A 20,894-nucleotide genomic window follows, 5' to 3' on the forward strand; every position below is an offset into this window, starting at 1 on the left:
CGACCTCGAGCTAATCATACTGAGGTTTGAATTCGACCTCAGATTTTTGTTAAGTAGTTTTTTGTGAAGGTTCGAACTCGACCTCGAATTGGTCATACCAAGGTTCGAACTCGACCTCAGATTAAAGTAGAGTGAATTGTACGAAGGTTCGAATTCGACCTTGTATTTTTGTTAAGTAATTCTTTGTAATGGTTCGAACTCGACCTCGAATTGGTCATACCGAGGTTCGAACTTGACCTCAGATTAAAGTAGGGTGAATTGCACGAAGGTTCGAATTCGACCTTAAGTGAGAGCGAAAGAAGTTGGTTCGAACTCGACCTCTATTCATCATAAGACATAAAGTGATGCAGAACTAAAAATATGAATTGAACAAAATGAGTCACTTTATTGATTATGTGCCTCGTTAAAAACCCTCTCAGCCAAAACCCACTTTTCTATTTTTTGAGATAAAAGACTGAGGCGGGAAAAGAGTGCACAGCTCATTCGTACTAAATTTAGCTGAAATAGAACTTGAGATGCGTAGCATTCCAAGTTCGCGGTATAGGTTTTCTGCTGAGCTCTTCTAATCGGTACGCTCCATTTTCCAAGTCTTCTGTAACTCGGAATAGGCCTCCCCAAGTGGGTGCAAGCTTCCCATCTGACGTGTCTTTCCGTGCTTCGCCCAGCAATCGCCACACCAAGTCACCAACTCGGAAAAAGCGAGGTCTCACTCGGGTGTTGTATCTTCGGGAAACTCGGAGCTTGCAGGCTTCTTCGTGGATTTGAGCTTCGTCTCTAAGCTCGTCAACCAAGTCGAGGTCAGCTGCTAACTCTCGAGCGTTCTGCTCGCTGTTGAAAACTTGGCGTCGATGGTACGTTTCTCCGACTTCCACTAGGATCATTGCGTCAGCTCCGGTCAGCCTGTAAGGCGTCTCTTGCGTGGTTGACTAGGGGTGCAATGATACGCCCAGAGGATGCTGGAAAGTTCATCGGGCCACTGTCCTTTGGCGTTCCCTAGCCGCTTCTTAAGTTCCCGGAGGATGACCTTGTTGGCTGCTTCGGCTTGGCCATTGGTTTGGGGGTGTTCCACCGAGGTCGGAAGATGCTTGATACCGAGCTCGCGGAGGAAGTCTTCGAATCCCTGTGCGATGAATTGTCGGCCGTTGTCAGTAACGAGGGTGTGTGGGATTCCGAATCTGTAAATGATATTCCTCCAGGTGAATCTTTGCACATTCTCAGTGGTGATTTTGGCGAGTGGGCATGCCTCAATCCACTTGGTGAAGTAATCGATCGCCACTAGGAGGAACTTCAGTTGACCTTTCGCAGGGGGGAATGGCCCGAGGATGTCCATTCCCAACTAGGAGAAAGGTCACGCCGACATCATATGGTGGAGAGCTTCGGGCGGTTGCCGGTGTGTGTTGCCGAACTGCTGTCACTCTTTGCATTTTTGGATGTAGTCTTGGCAATCCGACTTCAGAGTGGGCCAGTAGTACCCAGCTCGGAGTACTCTGGTCGCCATTGAGCGTGCTCCGGAATGCATGCCACATATGCCCCGGTGAATTTCCTCGATGACGTAGGCTGCCTGAGGCACAATCAAGCACTTTAGCAGTGGAGTGGAAACGTCACGTTTGAATAACTAATCCCCAATAATGACGAACTTAGCCGATCTCATCCTCATCTTTCGAGCTTCGTCCTTATCCTTGGGCAAGATTCCTTCTTTCAAGTAACCCCAGATGCTTGTCATCCATCCTAGGTCTTCACTGTCACTGACGTTGACGACTTTATCGTCCAAGCTGGGTGAGTGCAAGGTTTCCTGGATGATGGTTCGGTGCTGTCCAGGCCTTTTGGTGCTGGCGAGCTTGGATAGGAGGTCAGCTCGGGTGTTTTGCTCTCGAGGTACATGCTGTATGGTGAACTCGTCAAAGGACGAGATCTGGTGGGACGCGACGTGGAAGTACCGCTGTAGAAGAGTGACATTTGCCTGGTACGTCCCATTGAGTTGCTCCACCATGAGCTTCGAGTCGCTGTTGCAACTCACTCTTCGAGTTCCGAGGTCGCGGGCTAGCCTTAGTCCTACGAGGAGTGCCTCATACTCCGCCTGGTTGTTTGTCACCTTGAAGCTAAACTTGAGGGATTGCTCCAAAGTGACTTGGTTTGGCCCCTCTAATATGCTACCTGCGCCACCACCCTTAGAGTTGGAGGACCCATCAACGTGTAAAGTCCATACCTGGGGTTCCTCGGCGGTAGTAGGCGTGGCTCGGCTACGAAGTCGGTCAGGCATTGAGCTTTCAGTGGTCCGCGACTTTCGTACTGGATGCCGAACTCAAACAATTCTACTGACCACGCAATCATCCGTCCGGCGAGCTCGGGCTTTCACAGAATTTGCTTGATGGGGTAGTCGGTTTTGACTACCACTTGGTGACTCTGGAAGTAGGGTCGGAGGCGCCGAGCTGTGGTTACAAGTGCCAGTGCCAACTTCTCGATCATTTGGTTCCTCCTCTCTGCGTCTTAGAGGACTCGGCTGATGAAGTAGATCGGTGTTTGCACTTTTTGGTGCTCTTGTATTATAATTGCGCTGATGGCGCTTTCTGCTACGACCAAGTAGAGGAGGAGGTCGGTTTTGTGATCCAACCTCTGTAGGATTGGCGGAGTCGTGAAAAAGGTTTTGAAGCTTCGGAAAGCTTCGGAAAGCTTCTTCGCACTGATCTGTCCACTGAAAGTCTTTTGGCTTCCGTAGTAGAGTGAAGATCGGCCCTACCTTCTCCGCGAGTTTAGGGATGAAACGGGATAGTGAGACTAACCGTTCGGCTAGGCGTTGGACCTCTTTCACCGTTTACAGACTCTGCATCTGGATGATGGCTTTACATTTCTCGGGGTTGGCCTCGATTCCTCGGCTAGTGATCATGAAACCGAGGAACTTACCTCCCTGGACGCCGAAAACGCACTTCTCTGGGTTGAGGCGCATGTTGTGCCTCCTGATCTAGGCGAACACCTCGGCGAGGTCAGTAACGTGGTCTGTGGCCGAGGTGGTCTTTACTACATGTCGTTGACGTAGACCTCCATGTTCCGCCCAATCTGCTGGTGGAAAACCTTATCCATCAGCCGCTGGTAGGTTGCCCCTGCGTTTTTGAGATCGAAGGACATCACCCGGTAGCAATAGTTGGCGTGGTCAGTGATAAAGGACGTATGCACCTCGTCGGATGGGTACATCATTATCTGGTTGTACCCGGAGTAGGCATCGAGGAAACTGAGAAGGGCGTGCCCTGACGCTCCGTCAACCAGCCTGTCAATGCTCAGCAAAGGGTACGAGTCCTTGGGGCATGCTTTGTTCAAGTCGGTGTAGTCGACGCACATGCACCACTTCCCCGAGCTCTTCTTCACTAGGACCACATTCGCCAGCCATGTGGTGTATCTGACCTCACGGATGAAGCCAGCGTTCAACAACTTCTGTGTCTCGGTGATGATGGCCTCCCGCCTTTCACCACCGACCTTGTGTATCGCTAATTTGTGGTAGATGAAGTCAGTGTCTATACCTGGCATGTCGGCGCTGGACCAGGCGAAGAGGTCGACATTCTGGAGAATCTCAGCTTCGAGCTGCTGCCGCAAATCCGGGCTCAACTGCCTGCTGATTTTCATGCACTGCCCGGGAAGTTTCCCGATCTGGAGGTCGTCAAGCTCGTCATTTGGGCTTGGCCGCTCGTCATGGGAGTCGGATCTCGGATCAAGGTCAGCAATTTCCACGTGGGTGATGTGAGCCACGGTGGGGGGATCCTTCTTGCTTTGCTCGTCAGACGAGGACATCTTCAGACTCTCGGTGTAGCACTGCCAAGCTGTCTTCTGATTTGCTTTGACGGAGATGATTTTACCGTCTCTTCCCGGGAACTTCATGGTGAGGTGTGGAGTGGACACCACAGCTCTGAGCTGATTCAACGTCGGCCTCCCAATGATGATGTTGTAGGAGGTGCTGGCTTCCACAAGGAGGTATCGGACCATAATTCTCCTTGTGCCCGGAGAGGTTCTGAAGGTGGTCAGCAGGTCCACATATCCCCGAGTGTGCACTCGCTCTCCTGCAAAACCAACTAGGGGCTCTGTGTGAGGTTGGATGAGAGAGTGGGGGATGTCTAACCTGAGGAAGGTCGGCCAATACAGGACATCTACCGAGCTCCCCTGGTCTATCAGTGTCTTGTGCACCTCCCAATTGGCTACTTCCACGGCTATGACCATGGGATCATCCTGGTTGGGACTGACGCCGGCAAAGTCATCATCGATGAAGCTGATCGGCTGGGAGCTTTGATGCGAAGCCGAGGTAGTGGAATGGACGTTGTTGATATTCCGCAGGTGTCTCTTCCAGGCCGAGCTGCTAGCGCCTCCTCCTGCGAAACCACCTACAATTGTATTGATTACTCCCCGTAGGGGAGCCGATCCTGTTTCCTGGCTTACCTCGGCTTGCACAGCTCCGCTGGCATTTTGCTGAGAGCCAGAGGGTTGGTTCGTGCGAGCTCCTGAACCACGACCTCTTCCTCGTCCTTGTCCACCATAACCTCCTCGGTGACCCAGTTGTCGCTGGACATATTGGCCGAGGTGGCCTGCCTGGATGAGATCTTCAATACGGTCTTGAAGTGTGCGGCACTCCTTAGTGGTGTGACCGTGATTCCTGTGGTATCGACAGTGCTTGGACTTGCCGACACTGTTGAGGGTGTGACCTGGTGGTGGCAGGGTGAGCAGGTTGTTGTTGCTGGCCTCCTCCAGGATGTGTACTCGGGGCGTGTTCAAGGGAGTATAGAAGTCATATCTCCCCCCTCTGTTTGCCCTAGCCGACTTCTTGAACTGGCTGTCGTTGTTGACCTTGATTTTGTCTTTGTGACCCTATTCTGGCTTCATTGGTCCTTTGCCGCGAACCTGGTCATGGAAAGCGGAGTGCTCCTCCATCTGGATGTAGCCCGCTGTCCGGGCGCGAAGCTCGTCCATGTCGTGAGGAGCCTCACGACATAGGCTGTCGACAAATGGCCCAGGCTTGAGTGCCATGAGCATGGCATGCAGGGCGACCTCGGGGTTCAGATTTATGATCTTAACCGATGTGGTCGCAAATCGATCGCTCCATGAACACCAGAAGTGGCTCGTCGTCGTTCTGTCTGAGACTGGTCAGGGCAGCAGAAGTGATGTGGTGAGGTCGGCTCGTTGCATACTGTGCCGTGAATCGTCTGACCAGATTGCTGAAGCTGTCGATTGACTCAGCGGGAAGCTGGGTGTACCAGTTGAGTGGGGCCCCCTTGAGCGAGGTCAGAAAAACCCTACACAAAATAGCATCATTGTTAGTGTAGAGGTTTACCTGTGTCGTATACAGGTCGATGTGCTCATCAGGGTCCGTCGTGCCATCAGAGCGATCGAGGTGAAGAGGCTTCCACGCCTGAGGGATTGGTGTCTCCATGATGCCATCCACAAAGGGATGACGGCGGAAGGTTGCTTGACCCCCGTGACATGAGTTGGGGCCTTGCTGATTTCATGGGCTGACTTGTTCGTCGGTACATTAGACAGATGCGTGGAAGGTCGTGGAGTCGGTGCCCTAGTCGCAGTTCGGGGCTGAGAAACCGAGTGCCCTTCTTCCTCGTGGAGGTTGCTTGCCTCAGGAGGATGATCAGAGGAGCGTCGAGGGAGCTGGGCGTGAATCCGCTCATTTTCAGCGAGTAGCACCGCTAGGTCAGCTTCATTGGCGGTCCGCATCGCCGCTAGGTCGGTTTCGTGCTGGGCACGCATGTTTCGCAGATCGGCGTCGTGTTGTTGTCGCATCTATTCGACCTGGTCGATCAGTCTCCTCAATGTGGCTTCGTTGTCCATGGTAGTTGAGTGATCTGCGTCGTCTGTTGCGCGTCTGCTATGGCTACTGATGAATACCATAAGTGTGGCCGATAAGAGCTGTGTTGATCGGTCCCACAGTGGGCGCCAAATGTTCTTACTGGGAATTTGTCGTAGAGATGATCCTCCAAGTAAGATTGGTGAGCCTTCTTCGCTGGTACGCTTGATGCTCCAAGATGGGGGTGGTATCTGCAAAAGAGACTCCGATGCTAAAGTTAGGGTTTGTATGAGTAAGAATCTCGTATAAGTAATGCACGTACCTTAGTGTGAATTAGGGTTTCGTTGGGCCTTGGGCCCGAGATCAGTTATGATCTGTTTAAGTGACAAGCTGACGTCACATAGCACGTATCCGAGGTCGCCATGCGCTGTGATGCCGAGCTGGGAGCTCGGCTTTGTAGTACGGATAGTACAACATGTATATATATATAAAGAGAGAGGAAAGTGATCCACTTACTTTAAGAGTAAATTTTGGTAGATTTATTTTATTTAATAATTCATTTAATTTAAGATGAAATCTATAAATTTTTAAATGTTTAAAAATTATTTAATATTTTATTTCATTATTTTAAATTAATAGATAATCAAAAAATATTTTATACGTTGATTTGAATTAATGAAAATAAGTATTAAATAATTTTTAAATTTTTGAAAAATTTGCAGATTTAATTTATGCAATAAAAACTTCAAATTCAACGGTTAGATCGTTAAAATTAAACCTAAAATATAAGTTATTGAACAAAATAAGTTTAGGTAGATTTATTCCTGAATTAAACAAATCTCTTACTCTCTATCTATCTATCTATATATATATATATATATATATATATATATATATATATATATATATATATATATACCATCTCTCTCTTACTTTTTTGACCGGCTGAATACAAGTATAAATAAATGTGTAACCTAAAAATAGTAACAAATGAAGATTTACGCCTAAGACAACATCTAATTAGGCAAATTTAATTAAGAGGTTATTGAAATAAAGTATCCAGACATTTCTTGTTATTGCATGGCACTTGACACTCGTCATGAGGCTATGGCTTCTAGAATCCAGATTTCTTGTTTAGGAATAGAAAACAATTAAACACGGCCATCCCTATCTAGATACATATAAAATATACCCCAATCCCTTACTATAGATATATGCTAACCACTGCAAGCTCGAACCCATATGAAGAGAAATTCTTCAATACGCGTCATGTACCTACAAGTGGCAAAAATCCAACCAGCAAGTTTCCAGCTGTAGCAAATTATTATAATTAAGAATAAGATAAAATATTAGCGCATTGAGAATAGGATACCTCATGCAATTTATATATCCCAATTTCTAAAAGTGTCTCGGGGAGTTGCTTTCATGCGTCCAATTCTGATTGGCTTCTCATGCTCTAATTATGGAGGGAGATACTCACTTGGATCTAAATATGGCAAACACAACACTGTATGTAATCAGCAGGTTGTCTGCGCCATTTTTTATTTATTTGATTTGCTTTAAATGTATACAGAAACATGATCAATGTCTTTATCTTTTAGATACCATGCAACTTGGTTTATATATGGAAAGATCTTCTCTGATTTATTTAATTCATTTTTATATTGATTAATTAATGAGGACTTCAAGTGATGAAAGAGACGCTCTTTGACGGATGACTTTAACAAGCTTCAGCTAAGATAACTAGAAGAAAGGAAGATCCAATTTTTAGTGTTTTTATGTAAATTATATACTATTATTTTTCTTCTTCCTTCTAGTTGATCTAGATAGTAGATAGAGTGTGTATCCAAAAAAAATAATAATATGAAAAAGTAGATAGAGTTAGTTCTCTTGAAATGATAGACAAAATCGTCAAAAATTAAGGCGGTGTTTAGTTTAGTTTTTTTTTTTTTTTTTCCAGCTGATGCGTTTCATTAAAAATTATAAAAGTGTTTTTTTTTTAAGTACAAAATGATAAAATATACTTTCTTTTATATACTTAAAACTTATAACAAATAAATATTTTTAATATACAAATTGTTATATATTGAAAATTACAAGAAACAATCTTTACGACTATTTAAATTGTATTTCATATTTACTACAAATAATTAAGATTGTAACATAAGGTTATTTTTAACGCTTAATTATTGACAATTAAACTGTACCAATAAAATCTAAACTGTACCCAAAAAATAAATATATTGACAATTAAAATAATTACCGAAATATATATATATTTAAAAAAAAATCTGGAGATAATTGATATCGAAATGGATTTTCTACCTTGTGGGATAATGTGTAAAGTGAACCTTCAAAGAATAGAAGATACAAAAGAGTGTCTAACACAAAGGGTAAGAAGAGTACGATCGTGAGAGTCTCTGCAATTGAGTATTATAATTTAAAATATAAAAAGATTATTTTCATTTTTCTGCGAAATATTGAAAACTAGCATAATAATATAATAATATAAACTTTTATGATTTTAAATGAAAATGTATATATATTTTTTCTGTGTAATTAACTTTGAAAAATGTTAACTAACCCCGGACAGAGAACATTTTTAAAATGAAACGGAACTAAACGTAAGTTTAAAAAGTGATACGATTTAGTTTTGCCAAATACGGGTAGAATCAGGTTAATTAACAGAGTGATACCACTCAATTATTTTTCATTGGCGAAAATACTATTAAATTATAGAGTTTAACATATATAAACCATCAATAAGTTAGAAATCATATTTGGTATACTTTTTGAGTTAACCATCCATACATTATCATACATTATTAGTATAAAGTTTTTACACTGACAATCAATTATATATTTTAAATTATTTTATTTTATTTTATTTTTATTTCATTAAATAAGTATTTGATATGATACTATTAAAAAATATGATTAGTTATCAGTGTAAAAATTTTTTACACTGACAGTATATACGTGATTAACTCATACTTTTTTATATAATTATTATCAAAATCAATAAATTTAGCATGCTTAATATTTCTCTTTTTTCTCTTTTTTGTTCTACGGTGGTGTATATACATCAATAGGAAAAAAATGTAACAATTGAAAAAATACACAAGGGAGAAAGGGAGGGATAATGCACTCACAGTGTACTCCCAAGAGTGGGTGAGTGTGGTCCACTCCTCTTTCTCCTTATCTTTTTCTAAATTTGTGATGTGTGAAGTGAAGTATGGGTGGGTTTATAGGTCTAGAAGGGGTAAAGACTCCTATTGAATCTCATGAGCTTTATCCTCGTTAATCTAACACTAACTCACTACTTACTCTTATCACATATTAAGTTCCAACATCACTCATTAAAAAAAAGTGATTTTTTATATTAATTTTTATTATTTTGATTTTGGGGATGTTACGTGCCTTGTCAAAAGTTGATTTCAAGGTAGCGGAATTACACTTATTGCTAATCAAATCCGTGACACATTGGTAGACCATTAAGCATGGCGCTTATTAATTGATTTGATGGATATCCACCATCTTAATCTACAGTTCTATACCAACAATTACATAACGAATGGTTCCCAATTCCCATGCCATGATTTAAGTTAGTTCTTTGATTTGAATCCAAAAGGAAATCATTGTGAGTCGGACAAGCAGCAAAATGAAGTCAAAGAGTGTAAAAGAATGGTTAGCTCTCACTTATCAGAAACTCCTCCCAAAGTTTCAAACTACAATATATATGTGTATTAAAATGATAATATCAAAGCATACAAACGATCACGGACAACTTAGCATGGAGGTATGTTTATATTCCAAAATGTTTTGGCCGAGATGAATTTGAACAAGATCAAATTAATGACCTTAATAAGTTGCATGGCTGAGTTTTTCTTCTTAGTTTATACTCCATAAATAACACTACAATATTTATGTGTTTGGGGAAGTGATCATTTAGTAGGAAATATCGGAGAAGAAAGGGAAAATGTATTATCAAGGAATTAAAAAGATAAAAAATAATATATATATATAGAGAGAGATAGAGAGAGAGAAACTTTAAGTGAATTTGAAAGAATGTTGTAGTGAGATTATGTGGATTTAATTTCACTTTTTTTATAAGCAAATTCGTATAAAATTTTTCAAAACAAAATTGAACAAAACTACCTTACATCATTATTTAAATGAATATTTTAAAAAAATTAATAAAAAATAAAAATGTAATTGTCTAAATATATTTTTTTACATAAAAATTTAATTATATAAAATATAAATTTCTCTCTATTTCTCATTTAATTTCATTCATCAAACAATTACAAACTTCATTATATTTCTTATATATTCTTTATCAAATTAATTGAGAGTTATTCCCTTCCTTTCCCTTTCATTTTTTCCTCTCCCTTAAACAAAGTATGTAGTAATATATGTGGATGAGAGAATGGCCTAACTCCAGTACATATTCAAAGTGAATAGACAAAAAGATCTTGTCTCCTTGAAAATATGGAAGGTCCATAATCGCTTTATTGATGCGCCAATAAGTGGGTCCAATGATACAGTATTTTTACCATTTTATGTATATAAAACATGCTTTTGGAAAGGGTAAAATGTGTTTTTTTTAGTTATTCTAAAATTTATAGAGTTCAGTTTTAATTTTTAATTTTTTTCAATTGTAATCTTTTAATTTAAAAATAAAATATTTTAGTTCTCAAAATATTTAAATAACACGTTGTAGTCATTTTTAATTGTTATTTAAATCTATTTAAGAACTAAAAATAGTACTTTTTAAATTAAAGATGCATAAATGTTAAATAGTTAAAAAAAAAACTCAAGGAGTACATTCAAAATTCAAAATATTTAAAAGGACTAATTAAACATATTTTTCGCTTTTTAGTTGAATTAGAATCTGTTTTGGTATAAAATTAGAACACTTTATGACCAATAATCGGTCAAAAATTGGTTAAAGTAGTTTAAAATCAGTGTAAAAAAAACCTGGTTGAACCCATGTGGTTTTAAAAAAAAAAACATTTTTTATTTTTTAAGTTTAATTTAAAATGTTTTAGGATAAATAAAATTACATACTCAATAAAGATTATAGATAAAAGATTAAATTATGTTATCAATCATTATTATTATTTTTAATATACAAATATAATCTAGTCATTTATATTTATTTATAATTTTTATGTCTTTATTTTTATAATTTTATATTCTAACGATTTGTTATTTTCTCTTTTAGTCTATATATATATATAGATGTATATTTGTTATTGTTAATGAATATTATTAAATTTTTGTTAAAATTTAAGTTTAAATATAATGATATATTTGATTTTGACTTTTGTAATTTAAATATTAAGAACATATAAAACGATGTTTTATTTAAACTTAAATATTAAAAAAATTTAAGAGTGTTTCCAAATTAAGTTAGGTTGAATTTCATCATACCTTTGGTACCTAACTAGTTTTTGAATTGTATAATTTTTTTTATTAAACTCCCACCCATAATATCAACCAAACAATAATGAATGGATAAAATAATATATATATATATATATATATATATATATATATATATTATTAACTATTATTAACAATACTAATATATAAAGAGGATATTTCTTTTAGTAACTATTTTGATCACCACATTTTATTAACTATTATACCCTTTCATTTAAAAAAAATTAAAAAAAAATAATATTTTTTTCAAAACCAAGATCTTAAAATTAATTAACTAATTATAATATTAAGTTAACTTATATTTATTACTTAATTTTTATTTTATTTTATCTTTCGTGTCTCGATCATACTAGTCACTATAATTTTGTTCTTATTCTTGTCACGCTAGTATATGCCCAAAATTTATTGACTGAACTTAGTTTAAAAATATACAATACAATTATGGTGCGAAATAATTCAACAATGGTATTGACACAATTTTGGAGGTGAGTGGTTAGTAAGTTAGGGTCAATAGAATTGGGCAAGAAAGGAAGAGTAACTAACTGAGATAGGAAAAAGTTAGGTCATTGAAGTTAAAAAAAAAAGTTACTAAACTATGAAGCCTAAATAACAATTGTATAGCCCTCCTGTACGTATACGTGTACACAATGTGGTGTCATGTATATATATATATATTTTTTTTTTTCAAGTACCCATCTTTTAATACACACATATTAAATTAATTTTTATTTAATATGTTGAGTTAGGTATTACACTAAAACCCAATATCCAATTCAAGGAATATCAAATTTAGTTAGGTTGAATTTTATCTGAACACTAGAAATATCCAACGAAATCTGTTTGGATAAGATTGAGTTTATGAGTACATGTACTGTGAGCACTCCTAAAGATTATGATAAAATATTCATTTAATACTATTTTATATATTAAATTAATAACGATTATTTACTGAATCAATATTAAAAACATTGCAATTAAGAAGTATTTGATCACAGCCCGTTAAAGTGCAAACTCACATCTACAACAGTAATATATATCTTGGATAAAAAAAAAAGAAAAAAAAAAGAAGCAATTATATCTTATTTCTTCTTCTTTTCTTATTTATTTGTATAATAACGATATACTGTATCAATGGCAGTGGTGACGTGCATTATTAATTCTAGTGCCTGCTAGCTTCGTGTATGAAAGGGTGTTCAAATATCATTAATAATTTGGCTAAGTTACGTACTCAGTTTCAATATGTAAAATATGATAAATTGATGTTTTAGTATCGATGATCAGATTTCAGCCACATCATGGTCTCGTGGCCCTGAGCTCCTGACCGGTAAATTTAGGGCTCGATGAACTTCATATTTAAATATCTTACAAAATTATATAAATTAATGAGATTGAAGATATTTTATTTCTATATTTTATTTAATAAAAATATTTAAAAATATTAATATCATAGATTAATTAATATTATATTTAATTTTTAAATCTAAAAGATTATAAATTCAAATCTTATTTTATAAGAATGATTAATTTGTATAATATTTAAAAATAAAATTATTTAGAAATTATGTACTATATCAAATAGAGCAATTTCTTTTATTATATGTTATGGATGTAATTTACAGTTAAAAGTACATTTAGATGAGCTTTAAGATAATTATATTTATGATAAAATTTTGTTCCGTAACATTAAAAAAATGTCATATATTAATGAAAAGAATCATTAATTATTAGAATTAACTTCGTTCATATATAACTTTTGTTTAATATAAATTTAATTTATAAATATAAACATCGATTCATCATAATACTATTATGATGTTCCGATTCTTTGTTTTTAATTTTATATCAGCAAATTGTTTTAATATGATATATTATATGATAATTATATTAATGTATTGATCTACAACCTTTAAACAAATAATTTTATTTCATTGGTGGAAAAACGAGGATAATTATCCCTGAGTTTTCTCTAGGATGTAAGAAATGCGAATTAGACATTGATTATAAACTACCATAATCAAACCGATGAACAAGCTAAGATACAGGTTGAGAAAGACGAGGTAAAATGAAAAATGCAATGCAGAAGTAGAGAGAGGGATTTGCACGAAACACATGGATGAAGAGAATGGTCATCATCAATTCAATTGAGAGTGACTAATTTCATGACTAGGGATCACAGATGTCAATGGATAGAATACTATAGTATTTTTTCTCGTTACAAGTATTTGTTCTTATGCATATTTTTTAAGAAAAAATATCCATATACAGCTTCATTTTCGTGTGGGAGGAATTTGTAATTCTTATATATAGATTCGAATTCATGGAATATTTATATACTCATATTTACTTAAATATAAAATTAAGAAATCAATAAAATGCAGATTTAACAAATTACTACAACTTGGAAAGATATTTTTAAATCAATCAAGCATAATCGTAACATATTAAGAAAAATAATAATTTAGTGTAATCAATTTTAAATATAATATTTTAATTTTTTAAATTAAAGAAGATTTAATCTAGGAAAAATTACATTGACCCCTACTTAAGATATTTTTAAATATCTCTAGTTTTTAATTAAGTGAGTATTAATCTTTTTATTTATTGATTTATTTAAGTGACACATACATCTTTTTTATATAAAATAACATCATTTATATATTATTAAGAGAAAATAAATTATTAATATAAATATCAACAATTGAATGAGACTTAATCTCTTATCTCATTTTAACTCCTAAGTTATATTTTAAATATCATGCACACTATGATTTAAAAAATATATAAATTTTAATTACAATTTTAAAAGATAGACTGAATTGTTTTTTTCAAAATTAAAAATTGATGAAAGTTTTCATTAAAATTACATAATATTGTATATAATTTAAAAAATAAATAATAAGTATATATATAATTTGCGGAACATAAATTAACTTAATGATATTATTTTAAAAGAGATGAGTGATTTTTAAAAATTAAGGAAGAGATGAGTTGGTAAGTATAGTTTTTTCTCTAATGTAACAATAAATTTCAAGAATAATTAATTATTAATTTGAACTTCATGTATTGATATTTTTCAAGATAAGTAAAAAAAGAAAAAAAAATACATTAATACTAATTAATTTATAATTTATAATAACTTAAATATTTAATTATATATAAGTACGGCATACTTCACTTATTCTAATTTGTATTTATCTAATTTATTATAATATATTTATATTTTAAAAACATCTATAAAATAATAAAAATATTATATAATGATTGTATATATGAACGGGATCAAAATTGCCTGCATTTCAAAAATAATCTGCTTATATTTTATTTAATATGTACAATTTATTTTTCATGGCTCAGATTTAATGTTGTCACTTCAGAGTTGAGAGATTCCAGAGGACGGCGTGTTCCAATATGAAAAATTTGATATCTATCCAAAGGGCCACGTAATAGATCTGTGGATGAAGTTTGACAAGAGGGTTTGTTCATGTGGAAGGTACATAATAAAATGAGAGCACAAAAATAAAGGTACATGGTTTGTGAATTCTGATCCCAAGCATGGGCAGATGATGAACATGAACATTATGAACAGTGGAAACTAAAGAACAAGTGTTACTCACTCTCAATAATGGTACCTCGTGACCGGACCATGAGATCCTCCACTCCCACCAAATCGTACGTTATGTTACACTGACAGGGCTGCTTCACCAGCAATGGACACCACGTCATTTAGTAGTAGTACTACAAGAGTAGGAACCAATCAGAAGCCAACATCAAACCAATGGCTCTGATTGCTCCATTTGTACCATGTTGCTGCATGCAAAATGCAATGGGGCCCACACAGCCGTTGCCGGAATTATTGAACTTCAAATATCGAGGGCATCCTACGACGAGACTTAATAATACTACAGTAATAGGCACGATAGCCTATGGATTTTGTTTTGCTGGGACCAATCAGGAATGAGGGCACGTCGCTACGTGGCAGCGTTCTAGAACCTCAAGGATTGCGTCCAAATAGCGGCAATGGTTATCAATAGCTACCGCTATGACTTGGACCTCTTTCATTGGCTTATTGTGTCCTAGAATGACCCAATCCACCTCCCTAACTCAAACTACCCACTTTTATAATCATTTTTCAATCAATTTCTTTTTCCTCTCTATTATTATTTGATATTTTTAAACATCTAAATATTCATTTATGATAACGTTATTGAATATTTGAATCCATCCATTTCATTAATCTCTGCAAAAGGACATAATTTATTATTTTTAGTCAAATTTCTCTCTAATTATATTTTTTCAATTATTTAAAAAATTTAAATATAAAATCTTATATAAAAAACTAACACTGATACTATTTAAATCGCTCTATCTAAAAATATTTAACATAGTATGATTTTACTTCATCATGTTATTTTACGCATAAATAAATCATCTACATTAATAAATTAGATATAAGTTAGCTAGAATTTGGTATAAAAAAAGTATTTCTGTATTTTTGTAAAAGTAACATCATAGTTTTTTTTTTCCGAATAAAATTCGTGATATCATTAGCTGAATGGGTTTTTATACATGATACAAAGGAAACACAATTTCTCACTGACCTTATTAAATAGATTATCGCGAATATATCTTGTGAAAGCAAAGTACTTAAAAATTAAGTTAAACTATCGTGTTGTTTACTCTTAAATACTTAAAGTACAATTATGTGTCTTAATATATAATGATAGTTTGATTTATTTACTCTTTAATTTTTAAATAATAAAAATAATAATAATAATTAATTATTTTTATAAATAGAAGATTCAAATTTAAAATTTTGAGATTTGAAAACTAAAAAAAAAATATCAATTAATCTAACAAATATTTGTAATTTTTAAAATATAAAAATCTTAAGATTTGTTTCGACCTTATTAATCTTAAATAATGAAGATATAAATAGGAAAAAATAATTTATAAAATAGTATTAAATATGTCTTAAAGATTTGTACATTAACTTTAAATATCAATTTTGGAGGGGATTGATTGTATCTTATGCCAAACGTGTAAGAATAAATGCATGAACAAGAATGAAGTACAATTTATCACGATTCAGTTTCACGAGACGATAGATTAATCCAAAATGTTTAAACTTCTATATTTCACTTGAAATTTAACTATTTATATTCATTTTTTACATTAAACTCTCTTCCTTTTATCTTAAATTTCAATCTTTTTTTATAAATTATTTCTGTCGAATCTTTAATTAATTTTTTCTCTTTTTTCGATCGGTTGAATCTTAATATTGTTTATATTTTCTACTCATTTATTTAATTTAATTCCACGCATTCTCTAATAAATTTATATTTTTCATTTGTGTTTTTTAAATTATACTAAAATTAAAAAATGCTTAAGCAATATATCAAATATTTGTTAGTTTAAAAAAGAAAACAAATTAATTTTACTGTTTTTTACTTCATTATAAAATCAATATAATTTAAATGTAATTATATATATATATATTATATTATATATATATATATATATATATTTGTAATTTTAAATTAATTTTTATGAAGCACTGAGTATATTTAAAAATGTATTGTTCTATAATAGAGTTGGTCCTTACAAAGACTCAATGAGCTTTCCATGTTAAGGAAAAAGACAAGAAGGGAACTATAAAATATTACTAAATTAGGTGTCTCAAAGTATATCTGTATTATTTTTAGGTTAAATCGTAATTTAAGTCTCTTATAATATTTAATATATAATTTTGATCTTTAATTTTAAATTTATAATTTTAAGCCTCCAATTTTATAAAATATGCGCTTTTAGTCTAATTATTAATTTTTAAATGATAAAATTATAATATTAACCTTAATATGATATTAACTAAATGATGTGATAACTAGGGATGAGAATGGGGTCCCATAGGGGTGAGTAATAATAAATTTCTCCCTGTCCTGCTAGATGAAAATTGGTCTCATACCCACCTCATATCTGCGCGAGTATCTATTAAACGAGTATCTATGAATTTCTTGAATACCCATAGATATTCATGGATATTTATAATTTTTTTAAGAAATTAAAAAATTACATTACAAATAATTTTAAGTTTATATTTAATGTCATTGAAATATTAAAAATAAAAATTCAATATTAATTTTGAACTTGTATTTAACATTAATTTTGTTGAAATACTAATAAAAATACATGATAATCAATAACTTAAATACATCAATCTCACAAGTAAGTGGAAGTTTCATATTACAAAGATGAGAGAGTGTAGTTTTAGGGTTACGTGGTACAAAGATAATTATGATATTTAAGAAATATTATTAAACGAGTACCCGCGGGTATAGATATCATCATGCCCGCTCCCACCCCGTTTATAAACGGGCAAAAAATTATTTGTTCCCATTATTTAGGGATACTCACCTAGTCTATCTATTTGTTATCCATAACAAATTTTATCCGCAAATACCCGTAGATGCAAGTATTTTTGCCATTCCTAGTGATAACTATTTTTTAATAATTTTTTATTTTATTTCTATATCAAGTTTCAATGCAGAATATAAGAAAAGTTAATTTAAATTTAGATCAGTAAAATTACATTATGTAAATTATTTTTCTTAATTAGCAAATTAATTAGTTAGTTATTTATATTTGAGTCCCAAGGAATTTTTTTTTTGTATAATGGTGACACTCACAAGGTTAGAACCTATGAAACCATGTATACTACTTCTAATCTCTCACTACTAATTTTAACATATTCTCGTATTGGTAGAATTTGACTAAAAATCACAAAAAAATTATGATCTCACTTTTCATTTAATTAATAATAAAATTTAATTAAAAAAAGTGAGATATCATTGTTATCTTCTTCATTATACATGGAGATGGAATGTAGGAGAAATTGTCCTCTACGGTTTGAATGGTGTACTACATTAGGTAGCACATTTATGTTAAATTATTTATACGTTTGAGGTTGGGGAGAAGTAGGGTTTGGGTTTGCGAAAGAAAGCAGCTTGCGTAGGTGAATAACCCAAAGAAGAGAGTTTAGCATAAAGTGGGTCCACCTCTAGTTTTGGTTGCTACTTTAATAGGCAATCAGAAGAAGTTGGGTAAAATGTAGTCTCATCTCATCTCACGTCATGAAAATTGAACTGGGATCGGTGTCGCTATCGGGCCGTCCACGTGGGTTCCCATTGGCCATCACACACGTGGTGGTCACCACGATCTGGAAGCCTCCCAATCCGAACCAAAGAATCCAACGGTCAAAGTTTCTGACAAGGCCCGAAGCTGGCTCACAGTCTACGTGCCGTTACCACTGTACACTCCTCACTCTCTCTCCCCCTACACAGCGACACGTTTCACTCCCCAACCAATCCCCTTCCCCACTCTTCCTACACGTGTCCCTTTCACACCTCCTATAAATCCAACCCCCCCTTCCCCATCCTAAAACATATTACTTTCATAAACAAAACGCTGCGTTTCACATGGATGGAAGAGGAGGCTGCTGCATCGCCAGGTACGTTCCCGGTGTCGACAAAATAATGCTCAGGTTCCGCCCCATCGCTCCCAAACCCGTCGCCGGACCCACCGCTTCCGACGCCTCTTCGTCGGAAAGCGGCGACGCCTTCCTCAAGAGCACTACCCCCAAGAGAAAGTACGTAAGGGATAATAACAAACGTGGAACCCGCCGTAGGAAGAACAACGTGAACACATCCACGCCGGTTGTGACTCTTCCTTTGCTCCCGGAAACTCCCGATCCGAAGGTTTCTCCGGCGAGGGATCTATCTCGCCCTGCAGCCGACGAAGAAGGGAAGAAGAAGTTGAATATGAAGGTGGCGGTGTGGCCGGGTTTGGAGAAGAGAAGCATGACGATGACGAAGGCGGAACCCTACGGCGCGATGGGAGGGCGGTGCTCGTGCGTGACGGTGGAGTGCGTGACGGAGACGTGGGTGGAGGGCGAGTGGCTGGGGAGTACGGACGAGGAGCGGAGAGCGAAGCTGAGCAGGGACACGTGTCCGGGGTTCATATCGGACGGTTACGGGAGGGTGACGTGGACGAACGAGGCTTACGGAGAGATGATGAAGGGCGAGGGGGAGGGGCAGGGGCAGGGGCGAGTGTTGCTGGTGATGAAGGTGAGTGCAGTGGTGGCGCACCCTTCGTTCACGTGCAGGGTTAGGGTGGTGCAGTACACGTGTGGGAGAGAGAGAAGCTCGCTCACCGTGCCCTGCGATGTTTGGAGAATGGACTCTGGCGGCTTTGCATGGAGGTTGGACGTTAAAACCGCGCTTAGCTTGAGATTCGGTTACTAATTATTCCTCACCTCGTACACTGTCTTTTAATAAGGTTTCACAATCTCACCAAACGGCGTCGCTCCCTCATAAGCTATAACTATTCCCTTCGCTTTAGAATTGTGAATATAACTACCGAGTCTGTAAATTACTGCGTGTACCCTATCTTTTGTTCCCTTAATTTCTCATTTGAGTTTGTAGTGAGCGAGATGAAGTATCTCCTTACCCTTATCATGTAACCCTATACTTTTGTTATGTTATGACATGGTGCTACTGCTGTGCGATCTAACATCTTTCTCTTTAATTCCTTCATCCTTTGCATTATAAACTGAGATTCGCTTTAGCAATGGTGGATGGGTGGTACCCGTTTGATTAATTCAAGTAGGTGTGTTGTAGGAGTGATCTGGTGTGGCATGAATGTAAATTAGTAGTAGTGTGTTGGGGGACAGAAAAAAGCTGCAAAATGTGTTGGGGCTTATAGGAGGTGGGACAAATGGCCCTAAGGTACGTGGTAGAAACCGTATTCAATGTTGCTTGGGATACCATTAACCTATGTGACTCTGGCGACTGGTGATTGCACCACGTTGCTACATCCGAGCCAAGCACATGGAAACTTTTACTTTTCAGCATCTGATTCAGATTTTTCTTTTAAAAGAATGGAAAATCATGAGCCTATGTATATGTTTGAATTTCATGTTACAAGAGTTTAAAAATACTTTTATTATTTCATACCTATAAAGAGAAAAGAAAGAGAAGAAGCGATAAATATAGGTTTAGATAGGTGAACTTTGATTGGATCTGCCAAACATATACAAAATAAATTATTCTTTTTACTTTTTTTTCCTGTCTTCTTCTAAATTTGAGGAGTATGTTTACGGTGTGTTAAATTATATTAAGTGAATTCAAGATAAATTTAATTATATATATCATGTCGTATAATGATTTCATGTCAATTTAAGTAATCTTTAAAACATTTATATCAGAAAATCTGTACTACCACTGCAACGGAATATTTTTAGATTTTTATCAACATCCAATAGAAACAATTTTTTACATATAGAATTAATGTCAGGTAGAATCACAAAATTAAAAATATTTTAGATTAAGTCATATTCTCTGTAGCATTAATGAAGTTAATATCTAACCGGCTTTTATTTTTATTTTTATACAAACATTTTATCTTATTTATATTCTACAATTTCGTATATATATTCATTTTACTCTATTCATAAATAAATGCTCATGAAAATAAGACTCATTATTATTTGATAGAGACATGGAATTCTTTTTCCTCTAATTGCTGATTCATATATGGGAATAACAAGAAGAAGGAAAATAATCCTTGTTTTACATTAAAACGATTTCAAAATTCACATATATATATTAGCAGATAAAAATAT

At 35.2% G+C, this 20,894-nt stretch overlaps 1 protein-coding gene across 1 annotated transcript; it reads left to right on the forward strand.

Moving 5' to 3' along the window:
* The first annotated feature begins 18,641 nt into the window (after positions 1–18,641).
* LOC109800914 (uncharacterized) lies at positions 18,642–19,783 on the forward strand. The gene has a single exon (XM_020361838.3). The coding sequence runs from the start codon at positions 18,691–18,693 to the stop codon at positions 19,513–19,515; it is 825 nt and encodes a 274-aa protein (XP_020217427.1). The 5' UTR covers positions 18,642–18,690; the 3' UTR covers positions 19,516–19,783.
* Positions 19,784–20,894: the final 1,111 nt, after the last annotated feature.

The sequence above is a fragment of the Cajanus cajan genome, chromosome 5 (genome assembly GCF_000230855.2).
Source record: "Cajanus cajan strain Asha chromosome 5, NIPB_CcT2T_4, whole genome shotgun sequence".
In the NCBI taxonomy this organism is placed as follows: domain Eukaryota; kingdom Viridiplantae; phylum Streptophyta; class Magnoliopsida; order Fabales; family Fabaceae; genus Cajanus; species Cajanus cajan.

Coding starts and splice junctions, on each gene's coding strand:
- LOC109800914 (XM_020361838.3), top strand. CDS start 18,691: ATGGATGGAAGAGGAGGCTGCTGCATCGCCAGGTACGTTCCCGGTGTC.